Source organism: Lactuca sativa, chromosome 9, assembly GCF_002870075.4.
Source record: "Lactuca sativa cultivar Salinas chromosome 9, Lsat_Salinas_v11, whole genome shotgun sequence".
Classification (NCBI taxonomy): domain Eukaryota; kingdom Viridiplantae; phylum Streptophyta; class Magnoliopsida; order Asterales; family Asteraceae; genus Lactuca; species Lactuca sativa.
The window spans coordinates 200,483,439-200,500,993 of record NC_056631.2 but is presented as its reverse complement, the minus strand read 5'-3'; the positions used below and the strand labels follow the sequence as shown (position 1 = coordinate 200,500,993).

Here is a 17,555-nt window from a genome sequence, read left to right as displayed (position 1 = left end):
GATATCAAAAAGATCCGCAGATAAAAAACAAACACCACCTTAATGTCATTTCCTCGATTGAGGATGATACCGGTTGAGGATGATACGCGAAGAAAGTCCCTAGAATCCACATTTGTCGATGGGCTTAGAAGACCGGTTTTTGTGCATATGTATGTTTGTTGAAAATTTGGTTGCATAAAATACATTTGTTAAAAGTTGCTAAAAATAAAGCATATCAAACTTACTAAAATTAAGTATCGATGAATTATAAGGCTTGAGTTGTCATCAAACTAAGAACAACAACACCCACAAGGAACAAATGCAAGATGTCCGTATTTTGCAACAGGTGGTACTTAGCGCACAAAAGGGAAAGTTGCAACTTCCCTATTCGGTTACATGTAACCGGAAGTCCTCAAAAAAGGCTATGAAAGCAACAGGAGATGAAATAGGAGATACATGTACACGATGAAAGTGTATAATCATAAATGCGTGTTTATATTTATTTATGAATATGTTGGTATGTAGACATTATATGTAGAAGCCTTAGTTTTTAGGTGTATATATCCATATATGAATATGGTTGTATTTTGCTATATATCTACATGATGGTTTACAATATAAACAATTATCTAACAATCTATTTCTTAATTCAACAGACTGAAGAAGTAAAAATAAAAAATAAAAATGATACCAGATAGGAAATTGTTTCGAGGTAAAAGGGAAGGATAAAGCATTCCTCTACATATCATGAAACATCTTTGGATGATGCAATACATGAACAATTTGCTTATGGATAACCCAAAAAGTTTGTATATACAGTAGAGTTTGTGTATATTCATTTGTGAATATAGTTGTATTCTTCTACACTCGTTTTAAGAAAATAACTAGATTCCTAAAGAAAAGAGAGTATTGTATCAGATCTGCACCATTGATTCGTCTGCCAGAAGTTGCTTCCAAATTTTGGCAACCAAGGCATTGATCAATCATCATCAATCTCCATTTGCAAGAGACACGTTTGGATCTTCTTCATCAGAATCAAACTCAACCTACATGAAAGTTGTATCAATATCACAAAATACTTTGGAAAATGAATTAAAATCACAAATATATTAATGGGAACAAAAAAAAAGGAATTACATTTTCATCTCTGAACCACCCTCCATGGCAATCACGTTTCCAACCAGCAGATGTAAACTTGAGTTCTCTCTCCCTTCTTTCTCGATAATCTAATGGCATCTTCACAATATCCTTACCAGATGCCTCAGTTTCACCAAATCTTGAAGTGGTTGAATCATATGGTGCATTCTCAGAAATCGAGCATCTAGATTGGCTGTAATTTGCGCTACTTTGTTCAATATAACCATGGTGAAGTACCTCAAAAGCAGCCTTTCGTGTTTTTTCAATCAAAGGTTTGCTAGCTAAGTTTGTCTTGCTCATGGAAGTAGAATCAAGTGAAAAGGCCATTCGCTTATTCAACTCCTTTTGTCTTTCTTCTTCTCTTTGTTTGAGCCTCATTTCTGCATCAACATGTCGTCTTGCTTTCACGTGCATCTGCAAATTGATTTCCAAATATCAGTTTTCGATTAATTATACTAAATCGGAAGTTCACAATTACAAACGAAAAGCTTGATGGATGAATCCCTAAATCGAGGATGGATTACGCCCAAATCGACATTAACGAGAATTACAATGAACTCATCAAAATCGAACATAAAGGGATATGCTAATACTAAGTTGAAAATGATTATTTAGGGTTAGAGTAAGGGTTAAGAGGGGAATAGGAAACATACTGAGAGCATGAGAGCAGTATCGAGGACGGGATTATGAGGGCAGATGAGGCAGGCATATTTTCCGGTAGGAAGCTTTCTGTAGGAAGAATGATCGGCGGCTGTATCCAGCAGAAGATCGTCGACTCTCCTCTTCCGGTACTGTGCTTCTCTCCCCCAACTGTCTCCTCCGAACACGCTCATTGATTTGATTCAAAACTATGCAGTACTTACGAGGACAAGGTTTTGATTTTGGGGTAAATTACATGAATGGTCGGTTTGGCGTAGTCTGAACTCTGAAGCTTGGTCCAAAAAAAAAAAAAAAAAAATTTGGTCCTTACCAAACTTTAAAAAGACTTTATTGCCCTTGTATATTTTCTTTCTGATTAATTTAATATTTTTTAAATTATGTATTAGTTAATGACATTGTTTAATATATAGATGGTCCCACCATCTCACCCCTCCACAAGATGTATTGTATCAAACCTTTGTATCATTTCTTCATCCATTTTACCTTTTCTTCATGGATCTCTAAAAGAACAGCCGCATCTCTTCTATACCTATGCTTGCCGGAAAAATCCACCATCGTCGGCAACCCTTCATCTCCTTCGTCTCTTTGTCTCCACCAATCTTCTAACACCTAAAAAAAAATAGAAATTCATGTCTCTCACATGTAAAGCTCGATATACAGAAGATGTAATCTTCCATGGAAACCTAGTGAGACCTCCATCACTCTCTTCTGTCAAACCACGATGACTTGAATATTTCCAACGTCTAAGAACCTAACGAATAGAGTTTTGAAGAAGGTTGATTTGGGGTATTTGATTATTTACAAATCCATTGTCTTGAATCCTTCTTCGTCTTGGGTTTCTATGTAGCTTAAATATTTCAAGTTCATATTTATTCTTAATAAGAGTTTCATTGTGGGATTTTGAAGGTGAAAAGTTCTATATATGGTTACGGTGGAACAAGAAATCAAAATGCAAATATGATGGGTTTTTGGCATCTGAAGGATTCATTTTTGAAGGAAGAAATCGGTTTCGAAGTGAAAAGTTTGAAGGTCTTTTGGCAACTGATTTGGATTCGATTTTGAAGCTTTTTAGAGATCTTTTGCAATGTTGTTGTAGACGATAAAGTGGTTCTTTAATTATTTTGGATTTCCAGAGATCCGGGAGCTAAATTTGATTTAGATTTGCTTTGATTCATGTCTGAAAGAACTTTTTTTTGGTTTCCATGTTCATGAACTAATGGTATTTATTTTGTATTTGGTTCGACTCAAGTTTGTTAGATTTGATTTTCTTGCATTTCTTATTTCCTTGTAACGAACAAAAAAGTTTTCCGGTATGATTCTATTTGGGAAAATGACACAAATGTTCTACGAACTTTCTAGGGTTTATTGAGTCCCTAAAGTTTTTTTGCGGGCTTTATGGGTCCCTGAACTAGGATATGACCTGCTCTTTTAGTCCCTGTCAACTTATAATAGTCGGTTCAGTGACCTTTTAGACCAAAAAAAACTCACATCGTGCCCCTATAAAGCCAAAAAATTAAGTCCAGGGATCAATTTGTACCAAAAAAACTCTCCTTCTTTTCTTCTAAACCTGATTCACACTCAATTTGTACCCTCCCAAGGAATCGATTGCTACTCTTCTTTCCGTCTTCACCCCGATTGTGACACACACTCAGTAAAGGTCACAAACCTCTTCCCCTTCTAATCGATTCTCGATCACAACCCCCTTCCATTATTTTCTTTGATTCGATTTCAGCTCTTTAAGGAATTAACCCCCTCCTTCCTTCTTCTATGTTCAAAATCGCACAGCCTACCTCTCATTCTCCCTCTGAGTTGAAAGTTTGATGGATGCATGTTGAAAAGGATGTGTGGGTTTGATGAGGTTCACAGAGAAAGCAAGATTTAATCTCTTTTTTTCTTCAAATTGAGTGTGAATCGGCTTTAGAAGAAAAGAAGGACAATTTTTTTTGTACGAATTGATCCCCAAACTTATTTTGTTGGCTTTATAGGGGCACAATGTGAGTTTTTTTAGCTTAAAAGGTCACCGAACCGACTATTACTGGTTGACAGTGACTAAAAATATCCTCGTTTAAGGACCCATAAAAACCGAAAAAAACTTGAGGGACTCAACGGGTAAACCCTAGAAAGTCCGTAGGGCATTTGTGTCATTTTCCTGTTCTATTTAGATTGACATTATTTTGATTTAATCTGGTTTGTTTAATATTTGGCACTTGTTTCTTGCCGGAGAAGATGAAAAACTGGTTGGTGTGTTGGAGTAGCTGGAATGGGAAAAGAATAAGCGGGTGAGGAGGGGTACTTATGTGTCTTCTCACTATACTTTACCTAGAGTGATACTTATGTGTGACCGGAGGTTCTTATGTTCTTATATTGAGTATTATGTTATCTTGTCTTATGTTGTATGCAGTGCATTATGTCTTTGTGATTTATGCTATGCGGAGCTTTACAGACCGGACCAGAGGGTCCAACGAACCGTGGGACTGGAGGGTCCCAATGAGACACATTGATCGGAGGGTCTTACATTGATATAGCCTCGAGTGGCTAATGAGCTGTGTATGTGGTATTTTGGGGAACTCACTAAGCTTCATGCTTACTGTGTTATGTATTATGTGTTTCAGGTTTTTCTCAGGACCGCGGGAAGGCACCGACTCGATTGTACACACCAGAGAAAGAGTTATATTTTGAGGATCATGGATTATTAATCAAACAATTATGGAGATGCGTTTTGTAAACTAAATAAATGAGAATTTATGAAATGCGTTATGAGAATTATATGATTTTAAAATGAAAATTTTGTTTGGAAATTTACGATGTTACATGGGTTGGCTTGGGTTAGATGTAACGCGTGTAAAATCGGGCTAAGCATTTAAGATACAATATAAGTTTCCTATTAAAAAATAAGAAAAATCAACTAAATCGTCCGTAAATCATAAAAATAATTACGCCAACACACACACACACACACACACACACACACACACATATATATATATATATATATATATATATATATATATATATATATATATATATATATATATATATATATATATATGGAAGGGTTATATGGAAAATGAATGATTAGGGCAACACGTATTTGAACCAATGGAAACATGACAACACACCACTTTTGGGTAACTACACAAATAACTTCCACAATATATTACTTGTGAATAAAGAAATGGACACGTGTCATTTGATTATTGGTTCCAACATATGTTGTCCTACTTATTCGTTTTCCATAGAACTCTTTTCTCTCTCTCTCTCTCTCTCTCTCTCTCTCTCTATATATATATATATATATATATATATATATATATATATATATATATATATATATATATATATATATATACCCATGACTATGACTATACCCCACCACCTCCTAAATTATCCCCTTCTTCCCATTCATTATTGCGTTCAAAAACTCACATATCTCAACTAATCTTCTTTATTTTCATCATATTTTATCTATATATATATATATATATATATATATATATATATATATATATATATATATATAAGAAAAAGAAAAAAGAAATCAAACTCCTATTTGAATTTCCAAACCTCTAAGTAAGTTGTTATATATAAGTAAGTTGTCAATATTTTAAAACCGATGCATTTCGAGCTGTTTTGAATATATTCTCAAAAGATTAAACACACGTCGATGCGAATAATCCTTAGTTTGGTCAACGCCGATACAAAAACATAATGCCTAGAAGTTGGAATTTGTAAGGTTTAGGTGTAACACCTGGTTTGAATTGGAAAGGATTTATGCATGGACTCGGCGAGTTGGGAGGTCAACTCGTCGAGTAGGGTCGTGAGATCAGGAAAAGCGGAACGGGACCGACTCGGCGAGTCGAAGGTCGACTCGACGAGTCCGAGCTGTTTAAAGAAAACCCTAAATTTTGGGATTGCCCCTATATAAATATCATTATAAACCCTAGTAGCCTATATTTTACACCCTAGAAGCTGTTCGCGGCCGCAAACCTCTTGTGAGAGAAGAGAGAGCATTTGGGAGCTTGTCTTTGGGATTTTGGGGTGGATTTCAAGCTTGAAGAGGAAGTATCATGGGAGGAGCTCTAGATCGAGTACCTATTTCATGTTAAGGATTTGTCTGAGGTATTAATCTGCTACTTTAAGCTTTGATTTCTTTGTGGAGATTATGGCCATTCTTGAGGAAATGGAACCAAGTTTGGATCTGGACCTATCACAAGGATATGGTTCCAGATCTAGAACTTCTTAGGGCCCATATGTCATAAAGTTGTCTCCTTGGTGCACCCTAACTCTTATTCACACATTTGGGACTTGTAAGAAGCTTGTTGATGTGTTTTTGGCATTATGAGACTTAGTATGAATGTAAAGTTAGCAACTTTACATGGTATTATCACTACAAGATTATGGATCTGAAGTTTGGGACCTTAAATCCCACTAGAAAGGATCGAATACGTGGGAACTCGTCGAGTCGTTCTTGTGACTCGGCGAGTCGATAGGGTTCACGGCCAAGGGTTCACGGTCAGGAGTGTGCGGTTGGGAGTTTACGGTCGTAAACATCAAGGAACTCGACGAGTCTCTCTGATGACTCGGCGAGTCGATGAGTTAAGCAGGGAATCCGACGAGTGGCTAATTGTACTCGGTGAGTCAAGGTCAATATGGACTGGTGACCTTGACTACAGACATAGACTTTGGCCAGGGTTGACCTAAGGGTATTTATGGGATTGTGTCAAGCTAATCACCTGATGACTATGGGCAGTTGATAAGGAGCAGCGTGTGGGATATGTCTGACTTCAGCCTATCGGTTCAGTGTTCGAGAGGTGAGTCTTCTCACCATACCAATGGGTCTAAGGCACCAAGGCCGGCCCATTTATCTAGTTGTGATGATTGTTGTGAATGTGCTATTGATACACTATGTATTATGTGAAGACCATGTGGGGGTTCCCATGGAAAACAGTTATATATATGTAGTATGCTAGTTGATTATGTAGTATTTGGTATGCTAGTTGTCTTTGTGATACTTGCATGGAAGACCCCGGGGGGGTTTCCGAGGCAGTTGGAAATAAGACCATGTGGGGGTTCCCATGGCTTTCTAGGCTAAGACCATGTGGGGGTTCCCATGGCAATGGGCTAAGACCACATGGGAGTTCCCGTAGCACCTTGTTTAAGACCTTGGAGGGTTTCCAGGGCATCCTTATATGTTTGTATGTTTATAACATATGTTTATATGTATAGTTTGCATTATGTAATGTTTGGCAGGAAGACCTTGTGGGGGTTCCCAAGGCAGATAAGACCACGTGGAGGTTCCCATGGCAGTAGGTGTAAGACCTTGGAGGGTTTCCATGGCTTCCTTATATGATTCTATACAGGGCTTATGTGTTAGAGATAACTTTTATAGCTAATACGATATGTGTTATGTGGATTGTATGTGGGGTATGCTCTAAGGGACTCACTAAGCTTTGTGCTTACGGTTTACAGTTTTAGTTTCAGGTATTATCGATTTGGAAGAGAAGAGCTTGGATTGATTGCAATACACACACCTATGATTTTCCGCAATGAATGGTTTTGGGATGAACTCTGATAAATGTTTTACTTAATGATGATTTGAAATGTTTGAAATAAATGGTATCAATGTTTTAGCTATATTAAAAACGAAATTTTTACCCTTGATTTTTGGGTCGTTACATTAGGTCCGATCACATATTCAAAACCCTCAAAAGAAAATTAGTAAAGTACAACGTGTTATATTGCAAGTAGACGAATTCTCGCACGTTGCGCAGCGTAGGTTAAAAATATATGTTTAAAATGGTTATGTTATTAACATTAACTTTAACAAAATATTTTGAAAAATATTATTCATTGGCATCAACCCACCTTCCTCATTAATAAAATTAAATATAATTATCTATTTAATATTATTTTTAACAATAGTTATGATTGATTAATTTAAATTTTTACTTATGTGGTTATTTTCTAGTTTCAATAATGATGTTCATTTAAAATATAATTTATTTTTTGTTAACGTTATGTAATTTATAAATTGATGTTATTATCATTTAAAATTATTGTTATTTAGTTTTAAACCATTTATTATTAGTAATAAGTTAAAGAATACTTTTAAGAAACACTTAATACTACTATTAAAATGTAAAACATACACTAAATAACAAACTGATAAGATAGACAATTTGTATTTCAAAAAAAACTTGCATGGATAATGTAACGCCCGGATTTTCAAGTATGGTTAATATGAATTTTTGGATTTGGCCCTACTCGACGAGTTGGTTTACCTACTCGTCGAGTAGCAGTGAGAAGGATCACGGGTTAAGTGACCTACTCGGCGAGTCCATAATGGGACTCGGCGAGTAGGAGCTGGCAAGTGAAAACCTAATTCCCGGGGTTTGCACCCCTATTAAAAGGGACCTTAGCCTCCCTTGGACCTCCTTACAGTTCCAAAGAACCCTTGAGATCCTTATTCGTGTGTGTGTGCCTTTTGTGTGTGTTTGAATCTTGAAAGAGAGTTCATGGAGGGAGAAGACTTGGAGGAGAAGGAGATTGAAGCAATTGGAGTGTGGAAATCAACACTCATCTCAGATATCAACTTCAAAAGGTACCGAAACCGTCATTCTCCTTATAGATCTCCTATATTGGGTGAGTTTTAGGGTTTTCATGAAATATCAAGTTGGTATGATGAGCTATGGGCTAGATCTGAAGTTGTAACTTCAGATCTGGACTCTTTTGGGGTTCTAGAAGCATAAAGTTGCAGCTTTAGTCATGATTGAGGTCCCCTTTGTGCATGAAGACCCATCAATAGCTTAGATTTGCCATTTTGAGCCTTTTAAGCCATGCATGCACGTAAAGTTTGCAACTTTACGTGATAAGCATGCTCTAGAAGCTTGGATCTGCGATTTGGAGCCGCTGCATGGCTCAAAATGGATCTGTATGGAAAGATGACCGAATGGACTTGGCGAGTCGCATGAAGATGGCCATTGAACTCGACGAGTTGAAGAACAACTCGGCGAGTCCCATGAAGATTGTCAAGGGACCCGACGAGTTGAAGAACAACTCGGCGAGTCCGATGAAGATTGTCAAGGGACCCGATGAGTTCAAGAACAACTTGGCGAGTCGGATGATTTTTAACCAAGACTATGTTTGTGTGTATATCCGTCGAGTCGCAAGGAGGGAACTCGACGGGTGGCCTTAAGGTTTGATCGGGATTCAAAGGAACTCGACGAGTCCCCTCGATGACTCGGCGATTTGGATTGTGCTTCAAGGGACTCGGCGAGTAGCTAGGTGTACTCGGCGAGTTGAGGTCAACATGGACTGTTGACCTTGACTGAGGACTTTGACCTTGATCAGGGGTCGACTATTGGGTTATGGAGTACCTTATAAGGTTAAATGCTTATGCGTATATTGAACTATGGTTATAGGTGGTGGGGCCTATTTCGAGTGATCCGAGAGTTGGAGTCTACCTTCCGAGTCGACATCTGTGAGGTGATTTATCCTCACTATATCGATTGGGTCTACAACACCAAGGTTGGACCTTTAGTTGTTATTGTTATGGCATGTTGCATGTGATTATGATTTGTTAGTTCGGAATCGAGGTAGACAGTATGTTATGCTTTTATGATCTGCTGGGATTGGTGTGTTAGGGACCTGATAGGTTGGTACTCTAGTTACAGGTGAATTCTATGATTGTGATCAGTGAGATAGATATGCTTGATGTTTGTATATGCCAGTATATGATAGCTATGCGCACATGGTTATTTGCTTGTTGGTTGGGTTGAGGCGGTCCTGCTTTGTGCTGAAGGCCAACATACCCTATGAGCGGTCCGGGGAGACTGTAGGCCCACGTGGCGGACCAGTCATGCCGAAGGCTCGGGATAGATTCATACAAACTATAGGCCCGGTAGGGCGGTCCAGTCAGGCTAATGGCCCAGTATGCGTGATGATTGATTGATTATTACTGTTTTGGTAATGTCAGTGTGGTATTGGTATTTTGGGGGTAGCTCACTAAGCCCTCGGGCTTACAGTTTTTCAGTTTGTTGTTTCAGGTACATCAGGAGACCATGGAAAGGTGAAGGCGTGACCGTACCACTCCTCATCCTTATGTTATGATTTTTGGGACACTCTGATGGAAAATGATTTGAAAACATTTTGTAAACAATGCTTTATGGTTTTATTTACGATTGAAAAAGTTTAAATTTGGTGTGAATTTCATGGATGTTACAAGTTGGTATCAGAGCCTTGGTTTGAGTGAATTGGAGGAACACTCGTGTGAATACAGTCTCAAATCAAGGAGATTTTCGGAAATAAGTTTTAAAATGGTTTTCAAAATAAAGGATGGAGGATGCAGAGGGTACGATCATCCGGAGCCTGTAAGTAAACCCCAAAATACTATGCAGTTATTTGATATTCTGATATGTTAGAACAACATGTTGGTGCTAGGCTAGGGATCTTCAGGAATCACATGAAATATTTGCCTGATTGCATGATGCCTATTAGCCTAGGGTTTCTTGTATGTGGAATTGACATCATAACCGTAGATGTTTAGTGCATGCATCACAACTGTGCGTAATAAAGACCTTATAGCCTGAGAATGTTGATTCGGTCTTCGGGAAGGATTGGATATTTGGAAGTCTATTGGGTCCAGCGTTATGTGCAGCTAGCATACACTAGCGCTGCAGGGGATGATGGAAGTTTCATGGATGTAGGAGTCATGAGAAGTGGTGGGATTAGATGCGAGATAGTTGGCCTTCCTCTAGAAGTGAGGGTTGGGGCACATTTTGTTTATGATTGATGATATTGTTAGGGCATTATGGTGATACTTGAGACAAATATGGGTAGGTGAGGAAGGTAGTATGGGCCCGTACTACTGAAAGCACAGGACCCATATGCGTAGCAAGGAAATCACAACCCCTAGGGTTTCTGGTTTTTGGTCTCCCGACATCATGTTATATATATATATATATATATATATATATATATATATATATATATATTTCAGTATGGTGGTGACGAGGCGTGTTGCTTCGGGATCCGGATCATGATCAGGATCAGGATCGGGGTCGGGAGACGGAGGGTTGGAGGTGTCGGTAGCACCTGAGCCCGTGGTTCAGATAGGGGTCGAGGAGTTGGATGCCAGGATCCGGGAGATCATGCACGATGAGATTACTGCTGCATTCCAAGCGCAGCTGCCAGAGATGTTTGGGTCGATTAAGACTGCGATGGTTGAGTACTTTGATGAGCGATATGCAGCTCTAGCAGAGACAGCTGCCGTTGCAGCCACTTCAGCTGTAACTGCGGAAGGGGTTGGAGGAGGAGACGACAGGGCTTTCCAGTACCGGTACTTCGATAATACGAAGCCCCCGACGTTCGATGGTACACGGGATGCGATCAGGGCTATGCGGTGGTTGTCTGACATGGAGGGTTGTTTCTTCACGTGCTCATGTCCTGCTGACCAGAAGGTCGGGTGTGCTCTGAACCTGCTTAGGCTCGGGGAAAAAGACTGGGCGAGATTGACGACATGTTCATATTCTGATGATCAGCGGGATGCTATTACTGATGGGTTTTGAGCATTCTAACACTTCCTAAGTGTACATGCAACCCTAATAACCTTGGATCTATGTTTGTCTAATTATCATGCAAAGTTGAATTCCAAGGTTATATTCCTATCTAGCATACATGGGGAACAATTCTAACTTGAATCATAGATAGAATAACTTACCTTGTTGTTGATTGTGTTCCTTGAAACCTTGTGAGCCTAGCACCCCAAGTGTGATGCCTCAAATGCTTCACACAACACCAAATGCTCTTGGAAAGACTCTTGAGATAACACACACTTCTCAAAATCGGCCAAGCCCTCTAGTTTCTTATGTCTAGCTTGTGTAGCCAATTTTGTGGAGAATGGGACTCTTATATAGTGTTGGCACATCTAGGGTTACACCATGTAAACCCTAATGTGTCATGACTCTTCATTTCCATGACCCATGGGTTTGTAACTCCCATGGAGCATCCTATGGGTAGAACCCAACTTGATAATCCATGGAGCCTTTTAGCCCACTATACAAGATATGGATGATTTACATAACCAACCCATATATTTAATTAGTTATCCTTTGATCACTTAATTAATTCCAAATTAATTCTTTGATCAACTAATTAAATAATATTATTAATATATTAGAACTTATAATATATTAATAATCTCCAAGTGTTATTTCTCTCATTTAGTCTATCCAATTGCATGGTGCCATGCAACCCAAATGGACCATGCCGGGTCGGGTCAAGTACAAGCCCGAAATAGTTATGGACTTAGACACCTTATCCAACAGTCTCCCACTTGGATAAGTCTAATAACTATATCTCTAGTACTTCAGGAACCGACCGGCAATCGTAGCTCTTTCAAGGTCTCTGAGAACTGAGAAGATGATGATACGCCATTTAAGATAAGTGATCTTATAATCCTCTGTTCTAGATATCAGTCGGACAAATACATGGAACACGTCTTGCTTATTGTCCAGCATTTGTTTCCCGATTTCCGATTTGTTTGACATAGAACTTAATTGAACACATCAACTTAGTTCTGACCGGGCCCGGTACATGGGTCAAAACAAAATCATCGAGGGGCCCAGATATCAGCTTCTAATCCAAGAAGGAACAGATAAACTTCAACTCATATGTTTGTTCTACCACTTATTGAATTACACACAAAAGTACGTTTTATAACATCGAGTTACCAATGTGGTTTCGTACAGTCAATGCATAACCAACTTGTAAGTAACAAATCATATCTCTAGGTTTGAAGACTTATATGATATTACCGTCTCACGATCACTCGAGATAAAATTCCATGAAGTGATTCCAGTGAGCGTGGGTTGAATCCAATGCTCAGAACTTATGAGCACTCATGATTGTTGTAGCCTTGTCCAAGACCTCTACAACCAAACATGACAGTCTTGATTCATATCTACTTCCAACATATGACCGACTGTGGAGGTTTGAATAATATGTTATACCAAACAAAATTATTCTGGAAGTCAAAACATGCAAAAGAAATATAGTAAACGATCGACAAGAGATAGTAACACTTTACTCATAAATAAAACACCTTTTATTCATCATCAAATGTCAATTACACTTTACAAATTTCCGGGTTATCTAACTACTAAAACTTATATCATCCTTCAGCCCTATGCTCCGAGCATACTGAAGATGCTTAACCCTACTCAGTCCCTTCGTGAGGGGATCTGCTGGGTTCTCATCCGATGATACCCTCTTTGCCACGAGGAGTCCTTCTTCGATCCGATGTCTAATGAAATGGTATTTTCTGTCGATGTGTCTGGATCTCCCATGATCCCTTGGTTCCTTGGCTAAGGCAACAGCACTTTCACTATCACAGAAAATTTCCATTGGCTCTTTAATAGCTGGTACAACTCCAAGGTCTCCAATGAAGTTCTTCAGCCATATCGCCTCCTTTGCTGCCTCGCTAGCTGCAATATACTCTGATTCACAAGTAGAATCTGCCACTGTCTCTTGCTTGGAACTCTTCCAAGAAATTGCTCCTCCATTTAGGGTAAAGACCCAGCCCGACTGAGAGCGGAAATTATCCCTATCAGTCTGGAAGCTAGCATCACTATACCCTACAACTCTCAAGTCATCACTCCCACCGAGGGTAAGGACCCAGTCCTTAGTCCTCCGTAGGTACTTGAGGATATTCTTTACCGCAGTCCAGTGTGCCTTGCCAGGGTTCGCCTGATATCTGCTAACCATGCTCAAGGCAAAAGCTACATCGGGTCGAGTACATGTCATAGCATACATGATCGATCCTACAGCCGAAGCATAAGGTGTTCGACTCATTTCTGCTATCTCAGCCTCGGTGCTAGGGCTTTGTGTCTTACTCAATCTGGTGTTACTCTGGATGGGTAACTCTCCTTTCTTGGAATCCTGCATGCTAAATCTCTTCAGCACCTTATCCAAGTAGGTACTCTGACTAAGTCCAATTAGTCTTTTACTCCGATCTCTCAAGATTCTTATCCCTAGAATATAGGCAGCTTCACCAAGGTCCTTCATAGCGAAACACTTCCCAAGCCAGGACTTTACTTCCTGCAGGGTTGGAATGTCGTTTCCTATGAGTAGTATGTCATCCACATACAATACCAAAAAGCTAACTATACTCCCACTAGCCTTGACATACACATAAGATTCATCTTCACTCCTAGAAAAGCCAAATTCCTTGACCTTTTCATCAAAGCAAAGATTCCATCTGCGAGGTGCTTGCTTCAATCCATAAATGGATTTCTCAAGCTTACACACTCTATTAGGGTACTCGTTGCTGACAAAACCCTCTGGCTGACTCATGTAAACATCCTCAGCCAACTTTCCATTAAGGAAAGCGGTTTTGACATCCATCTGCCATATTTCATAATCATGAAATGCAGCTATGGCTAACAGAACCCGAATAGACTTAATCTTGGCTACCGGAGAAAAGGTCTCATCATAATCCACTCCAGGAATTTGAGAGAAGCCCTTTGCAACCAGTCTAGCCTTATAAGTGTGTACTTTACCATCCATGTCGGTCTTCTTCTTGAAGACCCATTTGCACCCTACTGTCTTACGACCTGGTACATTTTCAACCAAGTTCCAAACTTGATTGTCATACATGGATTGTATCTCGCTATCCATAGCCTCTTTCCATTTTGCAGACTCGGGGCCTGCCATGGCTTCCTCGTAGCTGTTAGGGTCATCTTGACTTACTAGTGTTTCATCACTAATAAGTGTCTCACCTTCTGCAGTAATATGGAATCCATAGTAATGCTCAGGTGCACTCCTAACTCTCGTGGAACGTCTCAGAGGTACAAATTTGTCAATTGGCTCAACAGGAGTTTCCTCCTCAAGTTGAGGGCTAGAGTTTGAAGTTCCTTCACCGCTTGATTCTTGAATTTCTTCAAGATCAATTTGCCTCCCACTGTCTCCTTGGCTTATAAATTCTCTCTCTCGAAAGACTCCTCTTCTTGCTACAAAGACCACATTGTCACTAGGTCTGTAGAAGAGGTAACCAAAGGATCGCTGTGGGTAGCCGATGAAAATACACCTCTCGCTTCGAGGTTCGAGCTTATCATGAGTCTCGCGTCTCACGAAAGCCTCGCAACCCCAAATCTTGATGTGGTCTAGTTTAGGTACTTTACCAGTCCACATCTCGTGAGGAGTTTTGGCAACTTTCTTTGTAGGGACTAGATTAAGAATATGGGCGGCAGTCTCTAAGGCATACCCCCAGAATGAGATTGGTAGCGTAGCTCGACTCATCATGGAACGAACCATATCTAACAAGGTTCGATTACGCCTCTCAGCCACACCATTCAACTGTGGTGTCCTGGGAGGTGTCAATTGTGAGACTATCCCACATTCCCTTAGATAGTCGAGGAACTCTGAACTAAGATACTCACCACCACGATCGGATCGAAGCATCTTAATGTTCCTGCCCAATTGATTCTCGACTTCCTGTTTAAATTCCTTAAACCTCTCGAAAGTCTCTGACTTATGCTTGATCAAGTAGACATATCCATATCTACTATAATCATCAGTAAAAGTCAAATAATAACGATTAGCATCCCTTGTGGCATGTTTGAATGGTCCACACACATCCGTGTGTATAAGGTCCAACAAACCTTCACCCCTTTCACACGAGCCTGTGAAGGGTGACTTTGTCATTTTTCCAAGTAAGCATGATTCGCAACTATCATCTGACTTTAGGTCAAACGACTCCAAGACTCCATCCTTTTGGAGTTGGCCTATGCGCTTCTTGCTTATATGTCCAAGACGACAATGCCATAATGATGCTTTATCCAAGTTATTATTAGTAGAATCAATACACAAAACATTATTTCCTAAGTTATCAACAACAGATACAGCTTCATACACACCATCACAAGGTAATGCTTTAAAATAAAGAACATTATTAAAGAAAGCATCAATAGAACCAACTTCATTATTAAATGAAAAGGTAAACCCTTGTTTGTACAAAGCATGGAAGGAAATAATATTTCTTGCCATTCCTGGCGAATAACAACACTTATTCAAATCTAAACTAAACCCACTACTTAGCGATAAGGTATAAACTCCAATCTTGGTAACAGGTATAGCTTTCCTATTCCCCATGATCAAGTTTATCCTTCCTTGCTCCACATCCTCACTTCTTCTTAGTCCCTGCAAGTCACAACAAATGTGAATACCACAACCGGTATCAAGGACCCAAGAATTAGAATGGGTGAGTTATTAGAAATGATAGTGTAAATACCTGCATGGTTGGGTTTAACTTTCCCATCCTTCACATCTTGCTGGTATTTTGGGCAGTTCCGCTTCCAATGAGCTTTTTCATGGCAATAGAAGCATTCAGCCTCTTTTGGGTCAGAAGAAGGAGTAATGAAACCTTTCTTGGTTCCACTTGAAGAAGAGCCATCAAGGGTCCGAGCCTTGGTACCCTTAGAAGATCTCTTTCTCTTCCTCCATCGATTCTTCCCGATTGCCAAAACCGGAGTAGAGTTTTGAGTAGGAGTGATAGCAACCGACTTCCCCTTAAGACCTGATTCTGCGGTCTTGAGAAGTCCCTGAAGTTTGCTGAGAGTGACTTCTTCCTTGTTCATGTGATATGTCATGCGGAATTGATCATAGCACGATGGTAAGGAATGCAAAATAATATCTATTGCAAGATCCTCCGGGAAGTTCACATTAAGCTTCAGCAAACGATCCACATACCTTTGCATTCTCTGCATGTGGCTCGTGACGGATTCCCCGTCCTTCATCATGGTTGTTATCATGGAGCAAATGATTTCATACCTCTCTTGTCTTGCACTTTGATGGTATCTTTCCATCAAATCTTGGTGCATTTCATAAGGGTAGAAATCCTCATAAGACTTTTGGAGTTCCGCTGTCATCGTGGCCATCATGATGCAAGCCACTTTCGTAGCATCCCTTTCATGTGCCCGAAATTCAGCGATCTCCTGAGGAGTTGCAGTGGACTCATCAATCTCCTTAAGCTCCTTGTCAAGGACATATTCTTTGTCCTCGTAGCGGGTAATCATCCTGATGTTTCTGATCCACTCATTGAAGTTGGATCCATCAAAGGTGACTTTCCCACACAAGTTCATAAGGGTAAAGGAGCCATTAGGATTAGAGCCAGAAGCATTGTTGAAAGACATCTGAAGGAAAGAGGACAAGATTAGTTTAGATATAAGAGAGTCCTTAATAAAACACTCAAATGTAATATTAAGGCTAGGATCCAATCACAATATATTATAACTTAGAAGAGGTATGCCGTAATCTAAGCTATATCATATTTGAAAGGTAGGTGAATGACGATTCACCAATTTCCACCACGAAAACCGCAATATTTTAGTATTAGGTTTTTGAATGGTTCTTAGAAATTCCTAGATTCTTTGAGATTCAATGAACTTTTCAAAGGCATGTTTCAATCTCGAGTGTGCCCTCCAAGTTTTGTGACTGGGATACCGAGGATCACAAAACGAGGTGTGAAGTAACCATGCAAATCACTTGGTACCCTTAAAGTTTATCACTCAATCGATGTGCCGGTTAACCACACACGCTCCATCGATACTATAATAAACCCTAAGTCACCCTTTACCTACCTTGTTAAGTCCAAGTTAGTGTGCCGGTTAACCACACACGCTCCACCAACGACTTAATCAAAGTGTAAAGTGTAATTTCATGGAATAGCACCTTATTCACATTTTTCCTAAAGTAACTAAGATTGGGAATTTAATAAAACATTT

General features: G+C 39.5%; 1 protein-coding gene and 1 long non-coding RNA gene across 2 annotated transcripts; one reads left to right on the top strand and one right to left on the bottom strand.

Moving 5' to 3' along the window:
- Positions 1–742: 742 nt before the first annotated feature.
- On the bottom strand, positions 743–2,073 carry LOC111903154 (uncharacterized). Its single transcript, XM_023898931.2, has 3 exons — positions 1,770–2,073; positions 1,117–1,530; positions 743–1,025 (listed from the first exon to the last, which is right to left on the bottom strand). The coding sequence occupies exons 1-3, from the start codon at positions 1,947–1,949 to the stop codon at positions 969–971; spliced, it is 651 nt and encodes a 216-aa protein (XP_023754699.1). The 5' UTR covers positions 1,950–2,073; the 3' UTR covers positions 743–968.
- A 118-nt stretch (positions 2,074–2,191) lies between these two features.
- On the top strand, positions 2,192–3,024 carry LOC111903197 (uncharacterized). Its single transcript, XR_002854063.3, has 2 exons — positions 2,192–2,562; positions 2,683–3,024. It is a non-coding gene; the product is annotated as an uncharacterized LOC111903197 (long non-coding RNA).
- Positions 3,025–17,555: the final 14,531 nt, after the last annotated feature.

Bases quoted from the DNA above. Each gene is read 5' to 3' on its own strand.
- LOC111903154 (XM_023898931.2), bottom strand. From the start codon at position 1,949: ATGAGCGTGTTCGGAGGAGACAGTTGGGGGAGAGAAGCACAGTACCGG. The intron at 1,531-1,769 runs GTATGTTTCCTA...ATCAATTTGCAG, and splicing joins ATACTGCTCTCATGCTCTCA to ATGCACGTGAAAGCAAGACG. The intron at 1,026-1,116 runs GTAATTCCTTTT...ACTTTCATGTAG, and splicing joins GGTGGTTCAGAGATGAAAAT to GTTGAGTTTGATTCTGATGA.